Raw genomic sequence first — 25,949 nt, forward strand, 5'->3', positions numbered from 1 at the left:
TTCATCCACTGCATCTGTGTTGCTTCTTTGTATAGTTGCCAGATCCAAGCATTTTATCAATTCCGAAGAGTTGTTCAAAGCTCTCTGTCAAGAATGATCATATAGACAAATTGTGTGTGTGTGTGTGTGTGTGTGTGTGTGTGTGTGTGTGTGTGTGTTTGAAACAAGCTGTGGCCAGTTTTATTAAAGAAAAATTCTACGTGATTTACTTTTCACCAGTCTGTTCCAGCATGCTTCTTCTGATATCAGAATCACCTGGATCAATGATAGCCAGCGTGCACACTCTGTAGTATTTCCCACAGGCTGTACCCAATTCAATATTATTGCCACTGTAGTGATGGACACCAGTTTTGGCCAACATAGTGTAGTATTCTATTTCAGATTTCCTCAAGGCCGAGCAGTTGTTAGAGAGGATGACCAGCTTCGCTTTGCCATGTCTGATCATTTTCAGAGTCTGCTTGTACCCTAGAACACACTTTACACTTTTCAAAGCAAGCTCGAGCCTACAGTTGATCGACTCCAGCGAGTTTTTCGTCTTCTTTGCGGCCACCATCTTCCTGCCTTAGGTACGGGACAGCCCCAACCAAGAGCAGCCGCCAAAATGGACAGGAGAGAGAAAGGAAAGAGCTTATAGACAAATTTTTTAAAACATGTATGCATGTATTTTTTTGATAACATCCAAATACTTCAATATAATATCAGAATATTACTGTCCTTTAGACAAGGGTAAATAATGATTCAATTACAAAAAATATAAATAATGGAAAACAGAATAAAGAAGGAATGCTTTATAAGGATAAATATTCTAGAATTAGAGAACAGGGTATGATGGGACACACAGTAACAAAAGAAGAAACCAGAGTGAGAAGAAAATTTTCCTTAATATCTCATTGTCTAAATAACAAGTGTACAAAATTTGACCTCTCTCAAGATATATCCTGATACTTTAAGTGTACTTTGAAGAAAAAGTAATGTGACTAGAGCATATAAGAAGAAAAAAAAAAGGTTTTCATAGTGGAGTAGGGTGGGAGCTTGACATTAGTTCCAAGCAATAAAAAGTATTATTGAGTAAATAGAATTTAAAGGAATAAATACTTTGAGTATTTTAACCAAATATACTATTATCCCTGTGTAAAATCAAAAACAATAAAATATCAGATAAATAAAGATGGAGGAAATAAGACACCCATAAAATCTCCTGGAAAATTATTCAAAATTTGATTTACCCAGAATTTTTCTAAACCCATTAAAAAATGAAAAAAATAAAAAGCAAGAGAAAGAACATATCAATAAAGCTATGAAAACTTATATTTAATGATAAGTAATCGTTACTACCATCATGATAATGAAAGCACATGTAAGATTCATCAGTCATAAAAAGGAAATGAAAATAAGCTGCAATTAGTAATGACATGTATCTTAATTATATATTATAGTCACAACTATTGAATGAGTGATGGGGTAGAAAAAGGAATGAAATGCATCATCTTATTGCTTTGGTATTATTAGCATGAAAAGTTTACACATATGTATATGTGTCTGTGTTTAAGTGAAAATAGTATATGTATGTTAAATATATTCAGAAAAAAGTGCAAATTTTGAAATATAGAAAAAGCCAACGGGGGAAAAAAGATAAAACAAATTTGGCATGAAAACATGAAAAATACCCAAAGGGTGAGAGAAATAAGGTCCAACCTATAATTTATCAAAATTAATATCAATGAGTTAAACCAACACACTAAAACAAAGATTTGGGGATTACATTAAAACTCAAATTCAAATATGTGTCATTAACAGTCAAGTAAATAAAAACATAAAACTTCAGAGTGGCAATACTAATAAAAGGCAGGAATTACAGGAGAATTAAAGAAGATAGAATTACCTCAAGGTAAAATAAAATAAATTTATTATAAAGGCAAAAGAATCATGACTAATTGTTAAATAAGGTAGCATTACCCATATGAAAATAATCTGAGATTTACAAAGAAAAACAAAACATGACAGCATCTCTGTTCATTGTTTAATGTGTTTAATAAAAACTCTTAGTTCTAATAGAATTGAGTGAAGTTTTAAAGTTTTCATCCAAATATAGACATTTAATTAATATGAATAGTACAGCACGTAGTGTGGTATAAAAATAGAGTTAGAATATAGATCTAATTATTAACATTATAGATCCCCAACAGTTTCCCCTAAGAATGATGATACAGTCTTCCAAGACAAATGTTTTTTAGTTTTACTGCTAAATCAAACATTAAATTTATAATTATTTTATGCATGTCATGGGTTCAATCTCAAAGTTTAAAAGTAGATGAGTATTTTCAATTTCCTTACTATTTATAGTCCTCAGTGAAATCCACACTTTTGAACATCAGAGAAGTTAAATGAAAGACAAATCAGCTAATTGGCATAGGAATCTCTTTTTCAATTTCAATGATATGAGAATGCTTTATAGTCTCCCTAGAATGGTGAAAAGTGATGTGTTCATTCTATGATTAATACATGTAAAAGACCTCAACCTGCCTCACAAGAAGAAAATATATAAATAGCTTTCCTCTGCAAGATATTTTAGGCACAATTTTTATGTTAAAACTAATTGAAAGAATAATATATTAAATATATTAAATATGCAAATTAAACATCTTTTTTTAGATTAAGATAAATTTATCCTCAACATCTGCCTAACATATTTATTCAGCTGGTTTTTGTTCAGAAGTGGTATTTTTTTTTTAAGATTTTATTTATTTGACAGAGAGGGACAAAGTGAGAGAGAGAACACAAGCAGAGGGAATGGGAGAGGGAGAAGCAGGCTTCCCTTCAAGCAGGGAGCCCGATGCGGGGCTTGATCCCAGAACTCCAAGATCATGACCTAGCCGAAGGCAGATGCTTAACGAGCACCCACACACCCCCGGAAGTGGTATTTCCTTATGATGATCAATTTTATATAGGAAGCCACTCTCAAAAACAATTTATTATGTCACTATTAGTATCTTCCTGACTGCATCTCCTAAAACATACATAATTCAGAAAAGCCATCATCTTATAATATCTTATTATATTTTTCCCTTTTTTTTTTTTCTTTTAGGAGACTATCCCTATACCCTCTTCAACTGCAGCCCTTTATGTAAGAAATATGTAGGGTTTTTTGTTTTGTTTTGTTTTGTTTTTCTGTTTTTAGGATAACATAATATATTCAAGTATTCCAATTAGCACATCTTCCTCCACCCTCACTGTGATTTGTTATCTGTGGTCTTTGAATTTTACAGTCAGTTACAACAGAATGTCTACAAAGGTTTTCTATAAGGTCATCTAAGTGTCCAGACATCAAACAATATAAATTTCACTCAGAGTGACTATATCTAATGAAAGTGAAATTTATTATCTGTTTAACTTCATTTTGCTATATAGTTACTAGAAACAAATTTCCTTACACATGAACTTGCTTTAACAGTTGATAAAAAGAAAAATCAAGTCCCCTAAGATACTGTAGCTTCAAATCATACTGTTTTATTGCTATTAATCTGTTACTGTTTTATACTGTTTTTATGCTGTTTTATACTATTTTATTGCTACTATTGCTAATAAATCTGTTTTTAACAAAATAGTATAGGAAATTTAACAAAAAATCCCATTTTTCAGGCACCTAAAAAAGATGCAAAAGAATGAGTAATAGTTCAGGACTTGGATAAATAAATATGTATATAATTATAAATTTATACCAACAATTATAACCTTCTAATCTCATCTCATCAATTAAACTACATATATTTTCTAAAAAAAATGTTTTCTTTTGTGGATGGGTAACACATAAACTTAGTTGTTAATACATGAAGTACTTTTTCATTACTTATGCAGAAAAAAAAAGCAAAAATTATCAGTCAATAGTCATATGTTCATGCACACATATTTTCATGATGTTCACATATCATGTAACCTTTGTGGCAAGAAAGTTAAGTATCATATTATACTAAGAGCTTCAGTTGAGGACTCATAACTCACATTGCAGTCCATTAGTCTCAGATAAAGCTTACAATAGCAGACATGATTACTTAAACAGTTCAGGAATATATGATGAAGGCATTATTCAGTCATCTACTATAAGTAATCATAAAAGATATATCACAATTTATTACAGTTAGATCAGCCAATGGGTCCTGAAGCACAAGCAAAATTATTTCCCTTTATTGTATATCCAACTCATAAGTAGGTTCTCATGAAAACAACAGTCACTGAGATTAAAACAGACCAAGGGAAAAAAATAATATGTATCTGCTGCTTTTCATGTACACTATAATTTAAGGTCAGCAAAAACCAGAGTTTGACTTTCTCTTTTCCCCTATGAAGAAGTAAGATGCCAAAACATCTTAGAACTTGGCTTTGATTCACCTGCAGGTGCGAAGAGTTGAATGTGAGTAGTCATGGTGATTGAATAAATAAAAAAGTAATGTGAAAAAAAGTATACCTTTGAGATTTGAAATTTTACCTCAGCCAAAATGTACTGTAATATTTTATAGACAGATTTTTTTAAAAATCAGAATTAAGGATACAAAATCTTACATCTGAATTCATTTGATTTTACAAAGTAATAGCTCGTATTTTTTGGTAAATAGTCATGCAAAACCTTTTATTTCTTAAAGCCGTGAGCTTTTTTACGTGCTTTAAAATTGCATTTTCTGGAAAGCACTAAAATCTATAAGCTACATTCATTTTCTAAGTAATGACTAAGAAATGATTATAGATATTCAAATATTTTCTCCAGAATGAGGTTACGTGATTAAAAATGAAATGACTGATTTAATAGGAAATTATTTTTACAACCATTTAATCAAGTCAGTTTTATAGGAATCTCTGTATATTACCAAATATAAACACATCTAAACTTAAACCATTCTTTGAGTGCTGTTTCAAGTATAGTCATCCTTTGATTGCCAGAAAATACAGTATCTAGAATACAGATTTTCCTAAACAGTTTATGTTAAAATATGACTTTTCTTTGCTATCTAACTTGCTTCTAATGTCTCACCATCACCAGGAAATGTCTCATTGGATGCTAACTTATTTTATTATTGTTTAAAATTCATGATTTAAATCACAAATTTGTGACTCATAAATAGTTAAGAGAATCCTATCTTAAACTGAACAATGCTTTCAAACACAGAAAAGAGTTGTATGTAAGCGTAACTTTGTCATAGAGGTGACATTAGCTTTAGAGTTACCCTTTCTATTCAAAAACAGTAAAAAAAAGTTTATATAGAAGAATATTATAGACAATAATGATAGTGTCCCATAATTATTATTCTTAATTCTTTTGATGTTTTTACTTAAGCTCAAGTCCTTAATGCTGATGTCTAGCATCCTTCTTCTTGATAAATCTTCTGTAGGAAAGCTTTTGATTGCTAGGTCATCATGCTGAAACCTTCTGACTTGTCATTATTATTTTTTTAAGATTTTATTTATTTATTTGACAGAGAGAGATCACAAGTAGGCAGAGAGGCAGGCAGAGAGAGAGAAAGAGAAGGAAGCAGGCTCCCTGCCGAGCAGAGAGCCCAATGGGGGACTCAATCCCAGGACCCTGAGATCATGACCTGAGCCAAAGGCAGAGGCTTAACCCACTGAGCCACCCAGGAGCCCCAACTTAGTATGTTTGCCCTGGTCTGTGGAGTAAGAACCTACAAGATCTAGTAGGCATTCCAAGGCCAATATCTATCTGAAATAAAATGTAAACCTGCTCTCTATTTCTCAATTAAATATATATATATATAATATATATATATATATATTCGAGAGAGAGAGAGGCAGAGGGAGAAGAGAATCTTAAACAGACTCCATGCTGATCTTGGAGCTGGGCATCAACAGTCTCACAGCCTGAGTCCAGGAGTCTGATGCTTAACTGACTGTGCCACCCAGGCATTCCACTATTTCTCAATCTTTGACATTCAAAGCCTGTCACACAACTGAAAGCATCAAAACTTCACAGTCCATGTTTATTACAGTGTCTTCAAATTTTAAAGCCCTGTGTTTTGGACACTAAGCCTTATTATTATTATTATTATTATTATTAATTATTGCATGTATTTTGTTTCCCACGTTCTACCCTCTACCTCCCCTTCAAAGTCTTGATTCAGTCCCCAAAATATTGACACTTTTGGGGGGTCCACTCCTTTTTTCACTGACCAAGTTTTAAACCAATTGAGAATGACACTAACAACATTGTGCAGGAGGTTTTTTTAAAAGTATGTCCTGATCTTGGCGAGGTCCCCAAAGTTCATTTCTGCTTTTGTTTCCTTTGCCTTTGGAGCCATGTCTTGAAAGAAGTTGCTGTGGCTGATGTTGAAGAGGTTACTGCCTATGTTCTCCTCTAAGATTTTGATAGATTCCTGCTTCACGTTGAGGTCTTTTATCCATTTAGAGTTTATCTTTGTTTATGGTGTAAGAAAATGGTTGAATTTCATTCTTCTATACAGAGCTGTCCAATTTTCCCAGCATCGTTTATTGAAGAGACTGTCTTTTTTCCACTGGATATTTTTTCATGCTTTGTCAAAGATTATTTGACCATAGAGTTGAGGGTCCATATCTGAGCTCTCTGTTCCACCGGTCTGTGTGTGTGTGTTTGTGTCAGTACCATGCTGTCTTGGTGATCACAACTTTTTAGGAAAGCTTGAAATCAGGCAACATGATGCCCCCAGTTTTGTTTTCCTTTTTCAACATTTCCTTGGCAATTTGAGGTCTTTTCTGGTTCCATATAAATTTTAGGATTGCTTGTTCCAGCACTTTGAAAAATACCAGTAGAATTTTGATCAGGATGTCATTGAAAGTATATATTCCTCTAGGCAGTATAGACATTTTAACAATGTTTATTCCTCTGATCCATAAGCATGGAATGCTTTTCCATCTTTTTGTGTCTTCTTCAATTTCTTTCATGAGTATTCTATAGTTCCTTGAGTACAGAGCCTTTACTTCTTTGGTTAGGTTCATTCCCAGGTATCTTGTCGTTATTGGTGCTGTAGTAGAAGCTTCTTCACAGCAAAACAAACAGTCAACAAAACAGAGTCAACCCATGGAATGGAAGAAGATATTCGCAAATGACACTACAGACAAAGGGCTGATATCCAAGATCTATAAAGAACTCTCAAACTCAACACACACAAAACAGATAATCATGTCAAAAAATGAGCAGAAGACATGAACAGACACTTCTCCAAAGAAGACATACAAATGGCTAGCAGACACATGAAAAAAATAATCATCATCATTAGCCATCAGGGAGATTCAAATCAAAACCACATTGAGATACCACCTTACATGAGTTAGAATGGCCAAAATCAACAAAATAGTAAACAACAAGTGTTGGAGAAGATGTGGAGAAAGGGGAACCTTCTTACATTGTTGGTGGGAATGCAAGCTGGTACAGCCACTTTGGAAAACAGTGTGGAGATTCCTTAAGAAATTATAAATAGAGCTACCCTATGACCCTGCAATTGCACTACTGGGTATTTACCCCAAAGATACAGATGTAATGAAAAGAAGGGTCATATGTGCCCCAATGTTCATAGCAGCAATGGTCACAGTCACCAAACTGTGGAAAGAACCAAGATGCCCTTCAAAAGATGAATGGATAAATCAGAGAATGAGACAAACCACGAGAAACTGTGGACTCTAAGAAACAGAGGATTTGGGGTGGGGGTTGGGTGAGCCTGGTGGTGCGTAATATGGAGGGCATGTATTGCATCGAGTACTGAGTGTGGTGCATAAACAATGAATCTTGGAACATTGAAAAAAATAAAGTAAAATTACAAAAAATTAAAAATAAATGTTTAAAAAAGTATGTCCTATACATTTTAAAACAATGTTTCTTTTTAGTAATATAAATTAAACCATGGTCATTAGTGACATGGCATTCAGTGTAATAAAATGGGAATGGAATGAATATTGATGCTAAGAGAAAATACCAACAAGAGGAGAAATAGAATATAGGACCTCATGTTTAACAGAGGTGAAGAGAAATAAGAGTTCATTCTAATTTTCAGTAGGATAGATGTGGTCAATTCAGTTGAAAACATATTATTTTGAGAGCTTTCTATATCCTGGTCACTGATTCATACACTAAGTTCATCAGTGTTTATCCATAATCTACTGTCAAAGTACTGCAACAGATACATTGTAGAAAAATTAAAAGACACATTTTTTTGTCTTGAAGTTTCTTTTAGTCTACTAAAAAAAAGAGAGAGAGAATTAAGGGATTATTGCAAACAATAATTACTGCTATATTAGAAAGTGACTATGGTCCTTAGTGTAGATTAAAGGATAAAAAGCCATTTTGGATGAGATTTTGCCAAAGATTAGTCTTTTTTTTCCCCCAGTGTTACAAAATTTATTGTTTATGCACTACCCCCAGTGCTCCATTCAATACCTGCCCTCCATAATACCCACCACCAGGCTCACCCAACTCCCCATCTCCCTCCCCTCCAAAACCCTCAGTTTGTTTCTCAGAGTCCACAGTCTCTTGTGGTTTGTCTCTCCCTCCAATTTCCCCCAACTCACTCCTCCTCTAGATCTCCCAATGTCCTCCGTGTTATTCCTTATTCTCTACAAGTGAAACTGTGTAATTGACTCTCTCTACTTGATTTATTTCACTTCTAGTCCCCTCCATGTTGATATAGTCTTAAAGAGAGAGTTCCCCCATGTGAAAGAAAAAGAGCTGATTCCTTTTTGCTACTTATTTTCCATATAGTCTACAATAAGAGCTTATTCTGTCAGTTTGCTTCCTCATTCCCCCCAGCACCATGTTCTTTTGTTATGAACACATTGAAAGTTTGTTTTTGTGTTGTTACTGTTATTTGTTTATTTGTATATTTTGTTGCTAAGAGTTACTTAAATGTCAGGGTTGGTAAATGGAACCATTTTTTACTGATTGGAAAGTATTAATAGTCTCTTCAACATTAGAGAAATCATTTGTTTAAAAAATAAATTAAAAACACTTTTCCACTCTATATAGCTTCCAGAATACCTTCATTCAATACAGACTGGGGCTTGTTCGCTTTAAACCCTCCTCTTAATCCAACACTATTTTTTTCAGGTTGTTGTAGGCAGAAAACCTGGAGGACAGCTCCAGTTAATGTCCAGTGTAGTTGGGGGGATGGAGCTAAACTTCATGTAAGCCACAGAATTATAGACTATTGGTATACATTTAGTGTCTTCCTTTTAACTATTTTTTAAATATATCCACTTAATTAAATTTTTCATATTCATTATAGATTATGTCAAAATATTTGTATTTTTATTCCTTTAGTATTTGTGTATATAATTCATCCTTTTTACTATGATTATTGTTATTATTTTTCTTATGCTCTTTTTATTAGCTAAACTTTATATTTAATAGCAGTGTTTATGAGACTATAAATTATGAGTATCTAATTTTAGTATATCTATACTTCCTAGTTTTTCTAATTGGTATAAATAATTTTTACCCCATTGCATTCTTATTGTATTTTTCCCACAGTTTACCAGTCTATCTATTTTAAAAGACATTGAAGAAAATGTAAGCTTTAGCAAATTGTCATAGATATATTTATGCTTTAATTAAGGAAGGGTTTTTATATCCCTAAATGGTTATTCATGAATTAGCCTTTTCAGCTTCAAGCTGTGTAACATCCACCCTTAAAAGTAGAGGACCACATTGGGGAGGTGAACCATGAGAGACTATGGACTCTGAAAAACGATCTGAGAATTTTGAAGGGGTGGGGGGTGGGAGGTTGGGGGCACCAGGTGGTGGGTATTGTAGAGGGCACGGATTGCATGGAGCACTGGGTGTGGTGCAAAAATAATGAATACTGTTATGCTGAAAAAAAATAAAAAATTAAAAAAAAAAAAAAAAAGTAGAGGACCACAAACTCAAAGATCCCTGTCTTGCTGAATTCAATTAGAAATCAATTATTTCAGGCACCTGGGTGGCTCAGTTGGTTAAGTGACTGCCTTCAGCTTAGGTCATGATCCTGGAGTCCCAGGATTAAGTCCTGCATCCAGCGCCCTGCTCAACAGGGAGTCTGCTTCTCCCTCTGACTCTCTCCCCTCTCATGCTCTCTCATTTTCTCTCTCTCATGTAAATAAAATCTTAAAAAAAAAAAAGAAATCAATTATTTCACAGGCAAAAATGTTTCTCTGTATATCAAATATACTTCAGCAACACTCAGATAAATAGCCAGGATGTTACCTCCTAGAAACTCAAACTCATATACCCCTATATGAGGAGACCAATGGGAATGAGTCAAGGAGCAGAGAGGCACAAGCAGACTCTATGCTGAGTGTGAAGCCCCACATAGGGCTCATCCCAGGACTGTGAAATCACAACCTGAGCTGAAACCAAGAGTCAGACGCTCAGCTAACTAAGCCACCCAGGTGCCCCAGATGTTCAACCTTAATTTAAAGCAAAAATGCTAGAAATAAAAACCAAAGACTCCTAAAATGTCTATAAAAACACTGTGGAAGTTACAGTAGAGTATCTGTTACCAAACTCAGAATTCTTATCATACCCTGAATTCAATCTATTTTCATTATAGTTGTCATTTCTTCACAATTATCAAGAGAAATTTTTTCACCTTTTGTTCTTGATAGTAAGAGCTTAAAGGAAGCACTTAGATCAACATTTATTCTCATATCATTTTTAAATTTTTATTCGCAAGTGGTGTATAAAATACTTTATTTCTAAACAAGAAGCTAGGGGTGCCTGGGTGGCTCCGTCAGTGAAGCATTAAGCATCTGCCTTCCCAGAGTCCTGGGATCAAGCCCCATGTTGGACTCCTTCTTCAGCAGGGATCCTGCTTCTCCCTATCTCTCTGCTGCTCCTCCTGCTTGTGCTCTCTCTGTCAATTAAATTAAAAAAAAAAAAAACAACTTTAAAAAATAAACAAGAAGCTACCATCATATTTAACACACAAACAGGACTATCATTAATAAGCCCAACCAAATTGAAGAATTAAGATTTTCTTAAAAAAAAAGAAAACCTAGCTTTGCGCAGTGGTAGTATGGTAGCCAATGAGGTTTATCCGAGGCGCGATTATTGCTAAAAAAGGAAACCTATGTCATTTCTCAGCTATACATGTCTGTTAAAAGGAAATCATTTCCTTTTGACAACGAATTTGAGTAGATATTAAAAGCTTAGAGGGAAATTATTGCAAAGATTCCCTGACTTAACAGAGGAGTAAGATGTTGTAGGATTCAGAAGTACTATCAAAGACTCAATTTATTATGGTAAAAAGACTTACTTGTTGAGGTTTTTTTTGTTTGTTTTGTTTTGTTTTGTTTTGTTTTCTTCCTAGCAAACTAGTAGAAGCACATAACCAGGATTTATACTTCTACACAGTTGTTTTTGATCCAGGATTATGTAAGAAAAAAGAGAGTGGGATGTGGTACTTAACCAAAAGAGAACAAACAGTTGATGGGGTCTGGACTTTAAGAAAGGTAAGTTTTGACAGAAAACAGTACTGATTAGGGAGAAAATAAGAGTTGATAGAGCAAATGGTTGGAGGAATACAGAAAGAGTAGAAAGTAGTAAAAATCAGTGGAATAAGCTTCGAATCAGGGTTTTATTAAAGGAAAAGCCATTTTTCTGGAAGCAGCCTCAGGGTTAGGAGAGAGATAATAAGTAAGCTGTAGGAAATGGATATTCTCAAAGGAGAATATATTGGCAGCTAAGGACAGGAGGTAGAGAATTTATCAATCATAGAATGACTGGAGTTTCAAAGGACACAATGGGAAAATTTGAAAGAAGAAGGTGTCAATTTTAGTCACTAGAGAGGAAGCTTATAGCATTCTGTGTCTGTAGATAATCAATCAAGGTATAGGTAATCTTATCAGTTTAGGCATGGAATAAGAAGAATGGAATAACTCTCATGGCAGACATCATTGACTGATGAGTGGCTATATATTAAATCACATTGGTCCCCAGTGTCACACTGAAAGCTCAAAACTAAGTAAATGCCTTCTCAGTTGGTCTAAAGGCTATGGTGCGGTCAGGATAAGTTATCACACCAGGTGGCTGAGAGCAAATAATATGTTCATTTGGCACTTCTTCCTTTCCCATAAAGCCCTGATGCACAGCAATGGGCAGAGAAGCCTGGGCTGGTACAGCGAGATTTGCAACTTCTGTCAAATCATATCATCTCTTGCATGTGGCTTCTCTGCTTTGCACTGCTCGAGGGCATGTTCCTTGAAATGAAATTTCTAGGGACCAAATGTCTCCTTGCAAATGTATTAGGATGGTGATACATATTTGAAGTAGTTCTGCCAGCTATATTCTGTATTTTCAAGAAACCTAGACTTGGAAAAGGTAAAGCCTTATTTCTGTGGTTCTTGTCATATTATAAGGAGGGAAAAAAGGAAAGAAAGTGAGCAGGGACAAAGTTGACCACGTTTATTTGGTGAAGCAACCAAATTTATGTAATAAAAGTTTCTTATTTCTTTCATTTAATTTAATGTTCAATGATACAAATATATTACGTCCTGGTGTTTATATCTTTGTACAGGATGTATGTGGGTTGCTTATATATCTGAACTAAATTTGACATCGTTATGATTTCTGCCTCTTGTAGGTGCCCAATGATTGAAAAAAGTATTTCTGAAAATTTAAACAGCAAAACTAGAGACAACATTATAAAATCACTTGAGATTAAGTGGACAGAGATTATTTCATCATTTGTCAGTATCTTATGGGTAGTTAGATAAGGATAAATTCTAGAGAATTTCTTTTGTAACTATAACCTGGAATTAATGATTCCAAGACACAGTTTTAGGAAAATGTATTAATAGGTACAATGTTTTGATTATGTAATTAACACCTTCTCACTGACTGTTACCAATCCTAAAGTGATTCTTTCAGATTATCTGGGAATTGATTTTTTAAATCCCATGTTTACCACAACTATTTCCTAAATGTGTTTTGAAGTGATAAGATCCAGAACTTAAAAAGGCTAACCTAAATGTATATAGTTCTTATTCTTCCAGTAATATTTAGCTGTGTATATAACTTTAAGTGATTATCCTTTTTCCACTAGACTATATTATTAATAGACTCACCTGGATTTATATCTCCTCTGGCTAAAGTCAGACTAAAGTGAGGCTAAAGTGAGACTCACAGAATTTACTAATTTGAAGAATCTGTCAAGAAGCCATAAAGAATGGAGAGATAAGGGAGAAAACACACACACAAAAAAACACAAACACACACCATACCTCCTTTTCTGACTATATTTTTCCCTTCATTTCACCTTTCCAATGAAACATAAAATCTGCTTTCTTATTCCTGCAATTCCAATACTTAGAATCTCTCTGCTACTACAGGTTACCAATATGATTACTTCTAGGGCACTGTTTTTGATACTAAGATAGTGGATCATGATCCATTAGTGGGGTTGTAGAATTAATTTAGGGTTAAAAATTAAGTAGTACAGAATTGAAAATCTAAGTATATCCAATGCAGTAAGAATAGTATTATTTCATGAGCCTTTAGTTTCAGTAATGATCGTGAATGTCTGTTCATGTATACATATGCATGTGTCCCTGCATGTATCCTGCTTTGCAATGTATGCTGTACTTATAACTTAGGTTCATGTTCAAAAACATTTGAAAATAATGTCTTAGAAAGCAGATATTCATCCTTAAATATTTGCTTTTTACAAACCCATGACTATGAAACTTTGGGTGCTACCACTTACCACTATAGGAAATAACCCATTATAATATTTTGCCCCATATTATATCCTATAATGTCATGTTGCCTCTATTTATATGCCTGCATTTCTTTGATGAGGTATATTACTTTGATAGAACATATTGATTTGTTAATTCATCTTCATAACTAACAATTTTAACTGACTGGCATATAATAGACACATGCATGTCTTTTGAACAATTGTATAAACTGGTGTATAATTAATTAAAACATGTTCTATTTGAATGAATTAGTACTTATTTAAGGAGATGCAATTTATAGCTTAAAGCCAAATATTTTATAGTTATAATCTAAGTTTTATTTACCATTGGACATAGAAAGTACATTTGGTGGTGCTACCTTACCAAATAACATTCTTAAAATGAATAGATGTTATTACTCAATTTAAAAAAATAGGTGGAACAATATTAATTATAATCATCTGGAAACTTTTAGCTCCAATTAATCTACACAATGAAGAATGGGCTCATTTGAAATGTAGATGTAATGTATCTGTGCCACAGTGTCTACAAACAAAATTTAACTACTCTGAAGAAAGCTTTATAATATCATTGCTAATATTTGCTCATGTCAGGGATCTGCTGTGTTTTCTCTAGAGGTCAGATACTAATACTAGCAGAGCTGGTTGCCTAGGTACCACCACACTCATCCAGCCTTCTTAAGCTAACCAGCAATTAGTTCTGTGAACAGAGAAATAATGGCTTTCTTCTGACATTCCTAAAACAACTTTTATTTGAGCTGCTTCATGGGTGTTTTCTTTACATTTATACCACTAAATGATAATTAACATTTTCATTAAATGGCAGATGACATGAACAGACACTTCTCCAAAGAAGATGTACAAATGGCTAACAGATACATGAAAAAATGTTCATCATCATTAGCAATCAGGGAGATTCAAATCAAAACCACATTGAGATACCACCTTACACCAGTCAGAATGGCCAAAATTAACAAGACAGTAAACAACATGTGTTGAAGAGGATGTGGAGAAAGGGGAACCCTCTTACACTGTTGGTGGGAATGCAGGTTGGTGCAGCCACTTTGGAAAACAGTGTGGAGATTCCTTAAGAAATGAAAAATAGAGCTTCATTAAATAAGTATTAAAAATAGCAGATGAAGTCATCTAGAAAATTCTTGCAATGGATTAGATTGACTTACTAGTATTATTGTGATCATCTCTTTCTAACATGCTCCAATCCATAGAATGAAATTACTCTCTAATAATTACTCATGGCATTATTATATGTTATATATGAAAATATTATATGAGATCTACATATTTATAATAAAACATATAGCACCAAAATAATACAATTATTTTTATTGTGAACAAGTGTGTGTATGTGTATTTATATATAATATATATACATATGTAAATATACACAAATCAAGAAATAATTTTCCCTCTTGAGTATACTATTCATATGGAAGACTGTTTTCCAAAGAATAACAAGAGGGAGGGACACTTGGGTGGCTCACGCCTTGTGCCCAGCTGTTGACTTCCCTGAGGTCATGAGCTCCTGGTCTGGGATTCAAGTCCCCAGGCAGGCTCTGTGCTCAGCAGGGAGTCTCCTTGAGATTCTCTCTCTCCTCTTCCTCTCTCTCTCCTCCTTCCCCCATTCAAACTACAGACATGTGCACTCTATTTCTCTCTCTCTCAAATGAATGGATAAATATTTAAAAAAAAATAATAAGAGGAAAAGTGTCCATTGTTTTGTAATTTCTTATATATAACTTATAGCTTATAATTAAAAGAAGAAATGGGGAAAAATCAATGATTTTTTTAAAAAATAACTAAATTTTACAGAAAAAAATGATACCAAATTCATTATTTCATTGCCTATAAAACTCACAAACCTTTGTGTATTTACATATATTATTCATAATGTAATACTGTTGTTCATTTTTAAATTACTAACATTTTATTAACAGTGAAAAACACCCCCCCCTTCCCAGCAACTAAAACAATTTCATAGGCATAACAAAGAAGCCTGTAATCAGGGGGGAAAAAAACTATTTTGATGTAATTTGGTTAGAAAACATATTGACACAATTGAGATTTAGAGTCAAAATTTGCCCAAATAATTGAAAATAATCCTTTAGCAAGTTAAGATAGTATTTTGATGTGAAGTTGAATTATTCTTTTCAGAGCCACTTTGTTCCTTTTGTCTCTTTGTAAAGCTAAACCACAATTTTAATTGCTTTTATCTCTAGCAATAAAAAATAAAAGTTATTTTTGAACTTTAAGAACTAATTAAAATTGGACAAAGTGATACCCATCTTTTACCTTTAGCTTTCAGCATGTATAGAAAACATCAAACCGAACATGTATATAAAAAATTGCTAATCATTGGAAGTTAATGAATAAATACTACGTTAGTAATTTTTAAAAATTTTACTTGGCAACTAACATCATGTTTATGCAAATATCTTATGGTTTTTATTAATTTTAAAATATTCTGGTAAGCTGTTGTGTTATTTTCACTAAATTCAGTGGGAATTTAGCTCATCTGAACTCAAATAATGTCAGTAGCGAAGTCAAACCAGATTACTTTGATATTTCAAATATGACTCAGCAAATTTTTTAGTCTTTCTCTTTTGTCATATCTGTGGCAAATGGTTAATTCTAAAGATCAGTTCTGTCATGTCTGGCCAATTCAACAGATGATGAATGAAATCATAAGAAGTAGTTCAATAAGCATAACCCAGCTTTATTTCTGATTAGAAAGTAATTATTTATAAAGGGAGAAATCTCAATTTCTTACTGACAGTTTTAGTAATAGAAATTTAGTTGCACTGCATATAATTTGTGATTTTCTGATCTTTCCTCCTTGCCAAGGAAGAAACTAACCAAATTAGGGAATTTTTTATTCTTGATAGGTTTGTACAAAGAAATACAGTCATTTCCCAATTCATAAACATTTCTGAATTATCTTTTCCAGAAGATGTCTCCTAAAAATTACGAAATCAAAAAAGATGAAGCATAATTACATAATCACATAATCTCATTATATGAAGCCTATAATGGGAATATAAATAATTAGATATATTCCTGGCTCTTGGAATATGTGATAAAGCCACAGAGGAGTTGATGTATCTCACGTATTTAGAAACCCATTCTTGGAGATATTTTCTGATATTTGCAAAAAGTAAAATAAAATCAAATTGCTTTTGCTAGAGTTGCTAGTAAGAGGTAACTAGTGCATGAATATGACAATCATTAGTGCTTTTTGCAAAGTATTTCCGGTATTCGCCATTATAGAAACAGTTAAGATCCATCCCCCAGAACTCTCCTTCTCCTCTGGTGGTGTGAGGTGGCTGCTGCTTCATTATTAGCTTGATTCCCTGAGTTATCCAGAGAGCAGAAATCCCTCCCCAAGTTGCAATGAGGGGTAGCATGAACAAGAAGGAAATAACATTTTGTAGGTTGGGTTTTTTTTTTTCAATATTATAAATTTGCCTTTCTCAATTGATAGAATGTAAGTAAAACCTGTGAACTTGGACATTTTACTCCATGTCCAAGGCTTTCATTTTCTTCACTATTCCATCCTGTCATAGTGTGTTAGTAATCCTTAGTAGGTCATAACACCAACAGAATAGGTTCTATCCAGCATCTTCAAATACAGAAATTAAAATAGCAGAACTAAATGATAAATTCATCAGAATCTATTTGTCTATCTATATATTGAGATGATCAGTTCATATATATATATATGTATATATATATATATATATACAAGGTAGAATGTAGGTCACAGTCTAAAATATGATATAAGAGGGGCACCTGGGTGGCTCAGTGGGTTAAAGCCTCCGCCTTCAGTGCCGGTCATGATCCCAGAGTCCTGGGATCAAGCCCCACATTGGGCTCTCTGCTCAGTGGGGAGCCTGCTTCCCCCCCCTCTCTGCCTGCTTCTCTGCCTACTTGTGATATCTGCCTGTCAAATAAATAAACAAAATCTTTAAAAAAATATGATATAAGCAATAAGATATTTGAAAAAAGAAAATAAAAACATAATAATATATCATAATTTATGTGTTATAATCGAAGTGCTCAGAGGGAAATTTATAACACTGAATATTTGTATTAGGAAATAAGAAACATCTAATATAGAAACCTATATAATTGATTGATATGAGGAACATTAATAAAATGTCTTTAGCCATCAAGGAAATACAATTTAAAACCACGGTGATATGATTGCATATCCTCTAGAATAGCTAAAATTAAGAACAAAACAAACAAAAATTGTGCCAGTATCAAATGTTAGAAAGAGTAATATTACCCAGCTATTTCACATGGGCAAACCCAGATATTTACCCAACAAAAATTAAAATATATGTCTATACAAAATCTTACACATGAAGTTTTATGCAGCACAATTCATAATACAAGAAAAAATAAAATAATCAGGTGTCCCTCAATAGAATAGCTGAATGGCTCTGGGTATACAGAGGGATACCACTCAGTGATAAAAGAACAAATTAGTGAAACCTAACATCTTGGATGATCTCAAAGATATTATGCTGAAAGGAGTCAGATACAAAAGAGTACATATTGCATGGTAATATTTATATGAAATTCTAAAAATAAGTGAATTAAGTAAAGAAACCAGATGATTATCTCAGATGGGGATGGCGATGATTAGCTGCAAAACACCATGAGGAAAATTTGGGGGATAAGAGAAATGCTCTTTGAAATGGTAGTTAGATGGGTGTACATACATTTCTCAAAACTTTCCCTACTATACACTTAAAATTAGTGGATTTTACTGGATACAGTTATAGCTCATCCAGTTTAGGACAGTTTTGATATTCAACAAAATATAGCTCGATTTTCAGAAAATAGTGTTCATGATAAGATGTTATAAAAATAAGAAATACCGATGTGGCAGAAACTTTTTTTTTAAAATGTGTTTTTTTCTCCATTACCACAAATAGCCAGACTGTTTCTTGTCAACTTGGGTATGGCTATGGGAATAAGTTCTGGCTGTGGACTGCGAAAGCAGTGTTGTTTGCCCATTCCAGGCCTGGTTCATGAAAAAGACCTCTGTATGAGGTCCTCTGTCTTCTTTTGCCAACTAGATGAAAATAATCTAGCAACTTCAGAAGATATGTTTTGAAGATGGCATAGTCTTCCTAAGTCTGAGCATCTGAATGACTATATACATCTTCCCTCATGGTATCAGTTAATATACACAATTAGAAACATCTTGAGCAATTCAAATGAATGAACAAAATAAATTTATATTTTTTACAATATCTATATCAGTCAGCCTAGCTAATAGCATTTGGTATAAAATTCTGCAGAAAAGATTCTGAAATATCTACATTTAATTGCCTAACAGACTTTGATACCTTGGAATAAAAATTAAACTGCTGACTATTTGCTTACAAACACTTAATATAACTTGGCCTTAGCCTCTGAGTTTACTTTCTATCACTAGCTCCCCCTTTGCATATATTTCAACCTCAATGACTTTTTTACCATTATTCAAACATACCAACATGTTTTGTACCCAGGACTTTTGCACACGCTATTTCGTTTATCTGGAAACAATATTCCCCCAGGTAATAGCACTGCTCTTAACATGACCTCACCATTTAATCTATTACTAAAATAAGAACCTTCTCCCATTGTATCATTCTCTGCCCTTTGATCTGGCTTCACTTTTCTTCAGAAAGTTATTACTGCCTTTCACTATATCATACAATGCACTTACTCTTAATCTGTTGATTTCTACTATCTACTACTGATTCTTGTCTTTTGCCAGAATATAAATTGCATGAGAGTATTAATAACAGCTACAGGAATACATACGAATTATTCAGTAAGTCTTTGTGGAAGGAATTAATTAATATATGAATATAATTATTGAGAATTTTGATCTTCTTAGAAATCAATGAGCAGAGCAGCCAAGCAAAGAAAACGAATATGTTAACATGAGTAACTCATCCTTTCATTATAAGGTGCTCACTTTCCAGTTGGTCAAAACATAATTACTGTGCTTATCTTCTTTGATTTCTGTCTGAAAATCAGAAAGAAACATCTAGACAGCTAACATCAAAGAATTAACATTTCCATAAATATGAACAACTAAAGGATTTATTATTTAAATGAACTGTCTGTGTTTAGGTAAAGTGTTAGGATGAAAAAATTGCAGATATGTTTTAAATATTTGAGTATGCTGTTTAATTAAAGTAAAAAAATTATGTACAAAGAAAGGTACACATAAGGACAAATATATTGATTTTCTTTAAAATCTTTTTTGTTTACTTTAGTATGCTTTTAAACTCTTTGGTTGCAGGGATGTATTATTTATAACATTAAATAAATTTAAAATACTGTATACTACCTGATAAAGTTACAGGTGAAGCTTTAGCTACAGGTTAGCTAAAAGTCACAATTATTTATCCAAATATTATTGGATAAAAAATGTATGTTAGTTAAAACATGAGTCCAAAATTAGAAAAATATATCACAGTGGGTTGTATGTAATGATTTCCATGTCTATATCTTTTATTAGTTTTTGTCTTACCCAAAAGTAAATATCGTATTCTTGCCATCATTATATCACTAGTACTAAATAGATTCTTATTTTTATTTATTTAAATTCAATTATCTGACCTGTAGTACATCATCAGTTTTTAACGTAGTGTTCAATGACTTGTTAGTTGCATATAACACCCAGAGCTTGTCACATTACATGCCATCCTTAATACTCATCACTCAGTTACCCCATCCCCCCACCTACCTCCCCTTCAGCAACCCTCAGTTTGTTTCCCTGAGTCAAGAATCTGTCATAGTTTTTCTCCCTCTCTGATTTCTTCCTGTTCAGTTTTTCCTCCCTTCTGCTCTGATCTTCTGTGCTCTTTATTATGTTCCATATATGAGTGAAACCATATGGTAATTGTCTTTCTCTGATTGACTTATTTCACTTGGCATAATACCCTCCAGTTCCAGCCATGTCAATGTAAATGGTAGGGATTCATCCTTTCTGATGGCTGAGTAATATTCCATTGTATATAAGAACCACATCTTCTTTGCCCATTCATCTGTGGAAGGACATCTCAGCTCCTTCCACAGTTTAGCTATTGTGGACATTGCTGCTGTGAATATTGGGTTGTAGGTGCTCCTTCTTTTCAATACATCTGTATCTTTGGGGTAAATACCCAGTAGTGCAATTGCTGGGTCGTAGGGTAGCTCTATTTTTATCGTCTTAAGGAACCTCCATACTGTTTTCCAGAGTGGCTGTACCAGCTTACATTCCCACCAACAGTGTAAAAGTGTTCCCCTTTTTCCACATCCTCACCAACATTTGTCATTCCCTGTCTTATTAATTTTAGCCAGTCTAACTTCTGTAAGATGGTATCTCATTGTGGTTTTGATTTTTATTTCCCTGATGACAAGTGATGTGGAGCATTTTTTCATGGTCTGTCAGCCATTTATGTATCTTCTTTGGAGAAGTGATGGTTCATGTCTTCTGCCCATTTATTGACTGGGATTATTTGTTTTTTGGGTGTTGAGTTCGAAAAATTTCTTCATAGATCCTGGATACCAGCCCTTTATCTGATATGTCATTTGCAAATATCTTCTCCCATTCTGTAGATTGCCGTTTAGTTTTGTTGGATGTTTCCATTGCTGTGTAAAAGATTTTTATCTTGATGAAGTCCCAATAGTTTTGCCTTTCTTTCCCTTGCTTTTAGAGACATGTCTTGCAAGAAGTTGCTGTGGCCGAGGTTGAAGAAGTCACTATCTGTGTTTTTCTCTGGCATTTTGATGGATTCCTGTCTCATATTGAGGTTTTTCACCCATTTTGAGTTTATCTTTTTATATGGTGTAAGAGAATGGCCCAGTTTCATTCTTCTGCTTGTGGCCATCCAAGTTTTTCAGCACCATTTATTGAAGAGACTGTCTTTTTTCCATTGGATATTCTTTCCTACTTTGTCAAAGATTCATTGCTAAATACAGATTCTTAATCAGTAAACAGTAAGTGTTGAAGGGATGTTTGTTTAATGGAAGATAGAATAGTAAGTGAAAGATTGATATGTGAGTTAGGGTTTCTGGTACACTTAGCCTTTTGGGACTCAATTCTAAGTAGGAAAGTGTAGTCAAAAAGGTAAAAACACATGTGTTAAAGTACTGTATTTCTTGGGTGAGTAGTTTCCAATTTTAATGTACATAAGAATAATCTGAGGAGCTAAAATATTTTCAGTTTCACCTGACTCAGTAAATCTAGGGTAGGGACCAGAATCTATGTCTTTAAAGACATAAGAGCTACTGATATTCTACATTTTAATTAGGAGGCCCTAGAAAGAAATTTTGGCAAATTTTCTATCAGGTTTTTTCAAAAACTTCAATTACCATTACTTCTCATATGATACTTAACAATGTAAGTTATCTGGCTTTCTAGCTCAAGGGAAATTAGCTTTATCAATTCACAAAGAATCATAATGCACAGGATTTTTAGGAATCTATTGAGTGCATTTAGCTCAGAAATGTATTTTCTTCTCCATAATTATGCAATAAGGTGATTTTATCACAATATTTTAAAGAATGAAACAGAACTATTAAAGAAAACTACAAGGCCAATTGATATTGTCCTCACTAATGCCCACTTGTATAATCTTGGCTAGACCTATAGTTCTACTAAATCCTGCCCTTCTGTTCTACCTCTATCATCTTATTTTGACTTAACAATTTTTTCTCACATCTTTTCATTTCTTGGGTGGTTTCATTCCTTGGGTTTTCATTTCTTGAGTGGGTTTGGCAGATCTGGCATCATACCCACATGATTTTACACTCTCTAAACTATATAGTCCCAGCTGCCAAATTGGAGCAAATGAAAAAGACATTTGTAAACACAACCCTCCTTTCACAGAAACAGTATGAAAAAACCATAAAGAAAATAAATGCCATATCCTTGTGATCTCTTATTTTTGTGACTTTAGAGCAAGTAACCAGCTAGGGAGAAATGGAATGATGCTTTCTACATGATTTTTCCTATTATTTTCCTGACAGATAATTTAACATTTAATCTAAGATTCTCCCTCTTTCATAATCCATACTTAACAGCATGAAATAAATTATCTTTCAGGACGCCTGGCTCAGTCAGTTAAGCCACTGCCTTCGGCTCAGGTCATGATCCCAGGGTCCTGGGATCGAGTTCTGCATTGGGCTCCTTGCTCAGTGGGGAGCCTGCTTCTCTCTCTGCCTCTGCCTGCCACTTTGCCTGCTTGTGCTCTCTCTCTCTCTGATAAATAAATAAAATCTTGGGGAAAAAAAAAGATTGTTTTTCATTGATTGGAGTCTGTCACCAGCTATAACCATTATTTTTGATAATCATTTTTAATTAGGCTTCTGAAAATTGCATATTGCATATTGAAAATTGCATATACTCATAAAAAGGTAACATTTTGGCAGCATTTTGTCATGCGTTTAAAAATTGTATAACCTTGAGCCAATACTCTAAGTCTTTGTAGAATTTAGTTTCTTCCTCTAGAAGAAATAGCAAAAATACCCCTCTTATGTGGCTATTATGAAGGTTGTATCACATGCTGCACTGAAAGTATTTACTACTGTCTCTGGAAATCAAAGTTCTTAAAGTCAGTTTTGTACTCGTACGGTAAAAAAATTGAAACATTTTTGTCAATAAATGACAAAATGTGACCATCAGGAAATGAACAGAAGTCTCAATATCAGGACTGTATCTGTGACAATTGAAGATAATGTAAAACCTTACTGGCAAAGTGAGGAACTGATTATACATAAATAACAAAAGATTACATATTCTGTTAAAAAATAATATATATAACTTAAATAGTTATACCAGAATATCCTTCACATCCAGTTCCCTGAACTTAATTTTAGTGTATATTTAGGCTCATGTTCTTTTCACAAATATATTTCATTTTTTTTCATACTATAGATTTTCGTTTTTAGATATGCATACAATTTGGTGGTAAAATTTGTAGTGAAAAGCTCTAAAATCGGATATACAATGTATGTAATAGATCTGTGTTCAAATAATTCATTAAATACAATGTTTAATAGTTCTTTCATAATCATATTTATGTAGAATTCTAATCAAGATTTATTTCTTGTGTTTAATATATATTATATATATATCTATAAATATATATATATATAATATTTATTTAATATATATGAACAAACCATGTTTTGACCTAAGGTAAAATGCTGGATAAGGAAACAGAATTTCCACAAAATTTTCAGATTGTTTTTAAAGCCGTTGACCAGCAAATAACACACGAAAGCTTTTTTCTTTTTTCAGAAAAGTTTTAGAACATCTTTACATCTAGCCTCTCATATATAATCATCTAAATGCTCTTAACCGATGTATATAAAATGCACATTGAAGTCCAAAGGAGGATAAATTCTCCCTGGTTTTCTGAGTTTCCTAGGCTTAAATGCGCCTATGGCATTTCATTTTCCCAGGAAGCTGTCAAATTCTACATACTTTGTACCACACTGATACTTGTATCCCTTGCCTAAAGGAGGTAAAGAATATGATCAGTGACCTCAATTTTGTCAGTATAAATTTCCATTATTTTATCTTTTCCAAACCTTGTTCACAGTCACCATGTAACAGGTTCAATGCTAGAGGCAATGATGATATATGGGAAAGGACTCAGGCATATTTTCTCCTTTTGTTCTTCCTCTAGGCATGAGGGGAGTTGGACTCAATGCAAAGGATAAATGTAGCTTCTTTTTACATTAAGTCATATATAGAGATATGACTTTTAGCTCTTCATAAAAATCCATGGTTGTAATTCTGAAGAGATGAGATTTGGGCTCTCAAAGGGCTCTTAACTAGGGGTCATGACATATAAATTATAAACAAAGCTTTGTCACTTTTCAACTTCAAGATCAGACATTCACTGCAGTGTCTCTGTATCCCAGCCTTACTGTCAGTGTTTACACTAATAAAAAGGCTTCATTTTATATAACCCATTACTATTGTAAGGATTAAGTTAAGTGATATAGTGTATATTTAAACTGCCTTGTAAAGTATAATGTATTACAAAATCATTGAGAAAAGATTTGATGATTTATTCAAATTAGCAAATATTAATGAGAGGACTAGAGATTTAAATGCCATTAAAAATCTTAAGCAAACTCCTCACTGTTTCTGGTTTGATTAGAAAAAAAACATAAATGGATGGTGAGAATTATCAAATATGTGTTTTTTTCATCAATCAACACTATCATATAGTTGTTTCCCTATTAATATGCTGAATTTCATTAATCACCTTTACAATTAAATCAACATTTTATTCCTAGACTCTCCAGGATAAAATAAAAAAGGCCATGATGGGTTACCTTATTTAATACTTTTCTGGATTAATTTGTTAATGTTTTATTTAGGATTTTGACATGTATAGTTACAAATATGATTAGATTGAAGTTTATTTTTCTTGCATTATTACTACTAGCTTTTAGTAATAGTGATCCTAGTCTCACAAATTAGTTGGGAAATGAACCTTATTGTTCTGGTCTTTGAAAGTGTTTATGCTTGATTCTAATTTTCTGTTCCTTAATGCCTGGGGACACAACTTTTGTGGAGGGGTGTGTGTGTGTGTGTGTGTGTGTATTTCTCTGTATCCATTTGTTTGTCTTTCTAATTTTGGGGACATTTTTATTTGCCACCTTTGTATTGTTTTTTGGTGAGATGTCTGTGCAGGTCCCTTGTTCTTTTTCAGTTGATTTAGTTATTTTCTTATTGTTGAGTTTTAAGAGATCTTTGTATTGGATAGAGTACATATTGTATATAATGGCTAGCATTTCTTTATCAGATAGGTGTTTTACAATAATTTCTCCCAGTCTGGGGGTGTTCTTCTCATTCCCATAACTGTGTATTTCCTAGAGAATTTTTTTTTTTTTTGCTTTTAGTGAAAGTCAGATTATCAATTATTTCTTTCATATATCATGTGTTTAGTGTTGTATCTGAAAAGTTATCACCATACCTAATGCCATCTAGATTTTCTCCTATTATTTTCCCAGAGTTTTTGGTTTTTCATTTTACATTTAAGTCTCTGACTCATTTTGAGCTAATTTTTGTGAAGAATGTAAGGTCTCTGTCATTTTTTTTCATGTGGTTGTTCAGTTATTCTAGCACCATTTGTAGAAAATATTATCGTTTTCAACTCTATGGTATTTGCTCCTTTCTCAAAGATCAGTTTAATACATTCATGTAAATCA

General features: G+C 33.2%; 1 protein-coding gene and 1 pseudogene across 1 annotated transcript; one reads left to right on the forward strand and one right to left on the reverse strand.

Annotated features, from left to right (window-relative positions):
- Positions 1-161: 161 nt before the first annotated feature.
- On the reverse strand, positions 162-24,441 carry LOC125107248 (60S ribosomal protein L30-like). Its single transcript, XM_047742154.1, has 3 exons — positions 24,431-24,441; positions 20,482-20,486; positions 162-627 (listed from the first exon to the last, which is right to left on the reverse strand). Exon 3 carries the CDS (start codon positions 551-553, stop codon positions 206-208), a length of 348 nt encoding a protein of 115 aa, XP_047598110.1. The 5' UTR covers positions 554-627; positions 20,482-20,486; positions 24,431-24,441; the 3' UTR covers positions 162-205.
- LOC125108030 (uncharacterized) lies at positions 11,003-11,156 on the forward strand (annotated as a pseudogene).
- Positions 24,442-25,949: the final 1,508 nt, after the last annotated feature.

This window comes from Lutra lutra, chromosome 8 (genome assembly GCF_902655055.1).
Source record: "Lutra lutra chromosome 8, mLutLut1.2, whole genome shotgun sequence".
Classification (NCBI taxonomy): Eukaryota; Metazoa; Chordata; class Mammalia; order Carnivora; family Mustelidae; genus Lutra; species Lutra lutra.

Coding starts and splice junctions, on each gene's coding strand:
- LOC125107248 (XM_047742154.1), bottom strand. CDS start 553: ATGGTGGCCGCAAAGAAGACGAAAAACTCGCTGGAGTCGATCAACTGT.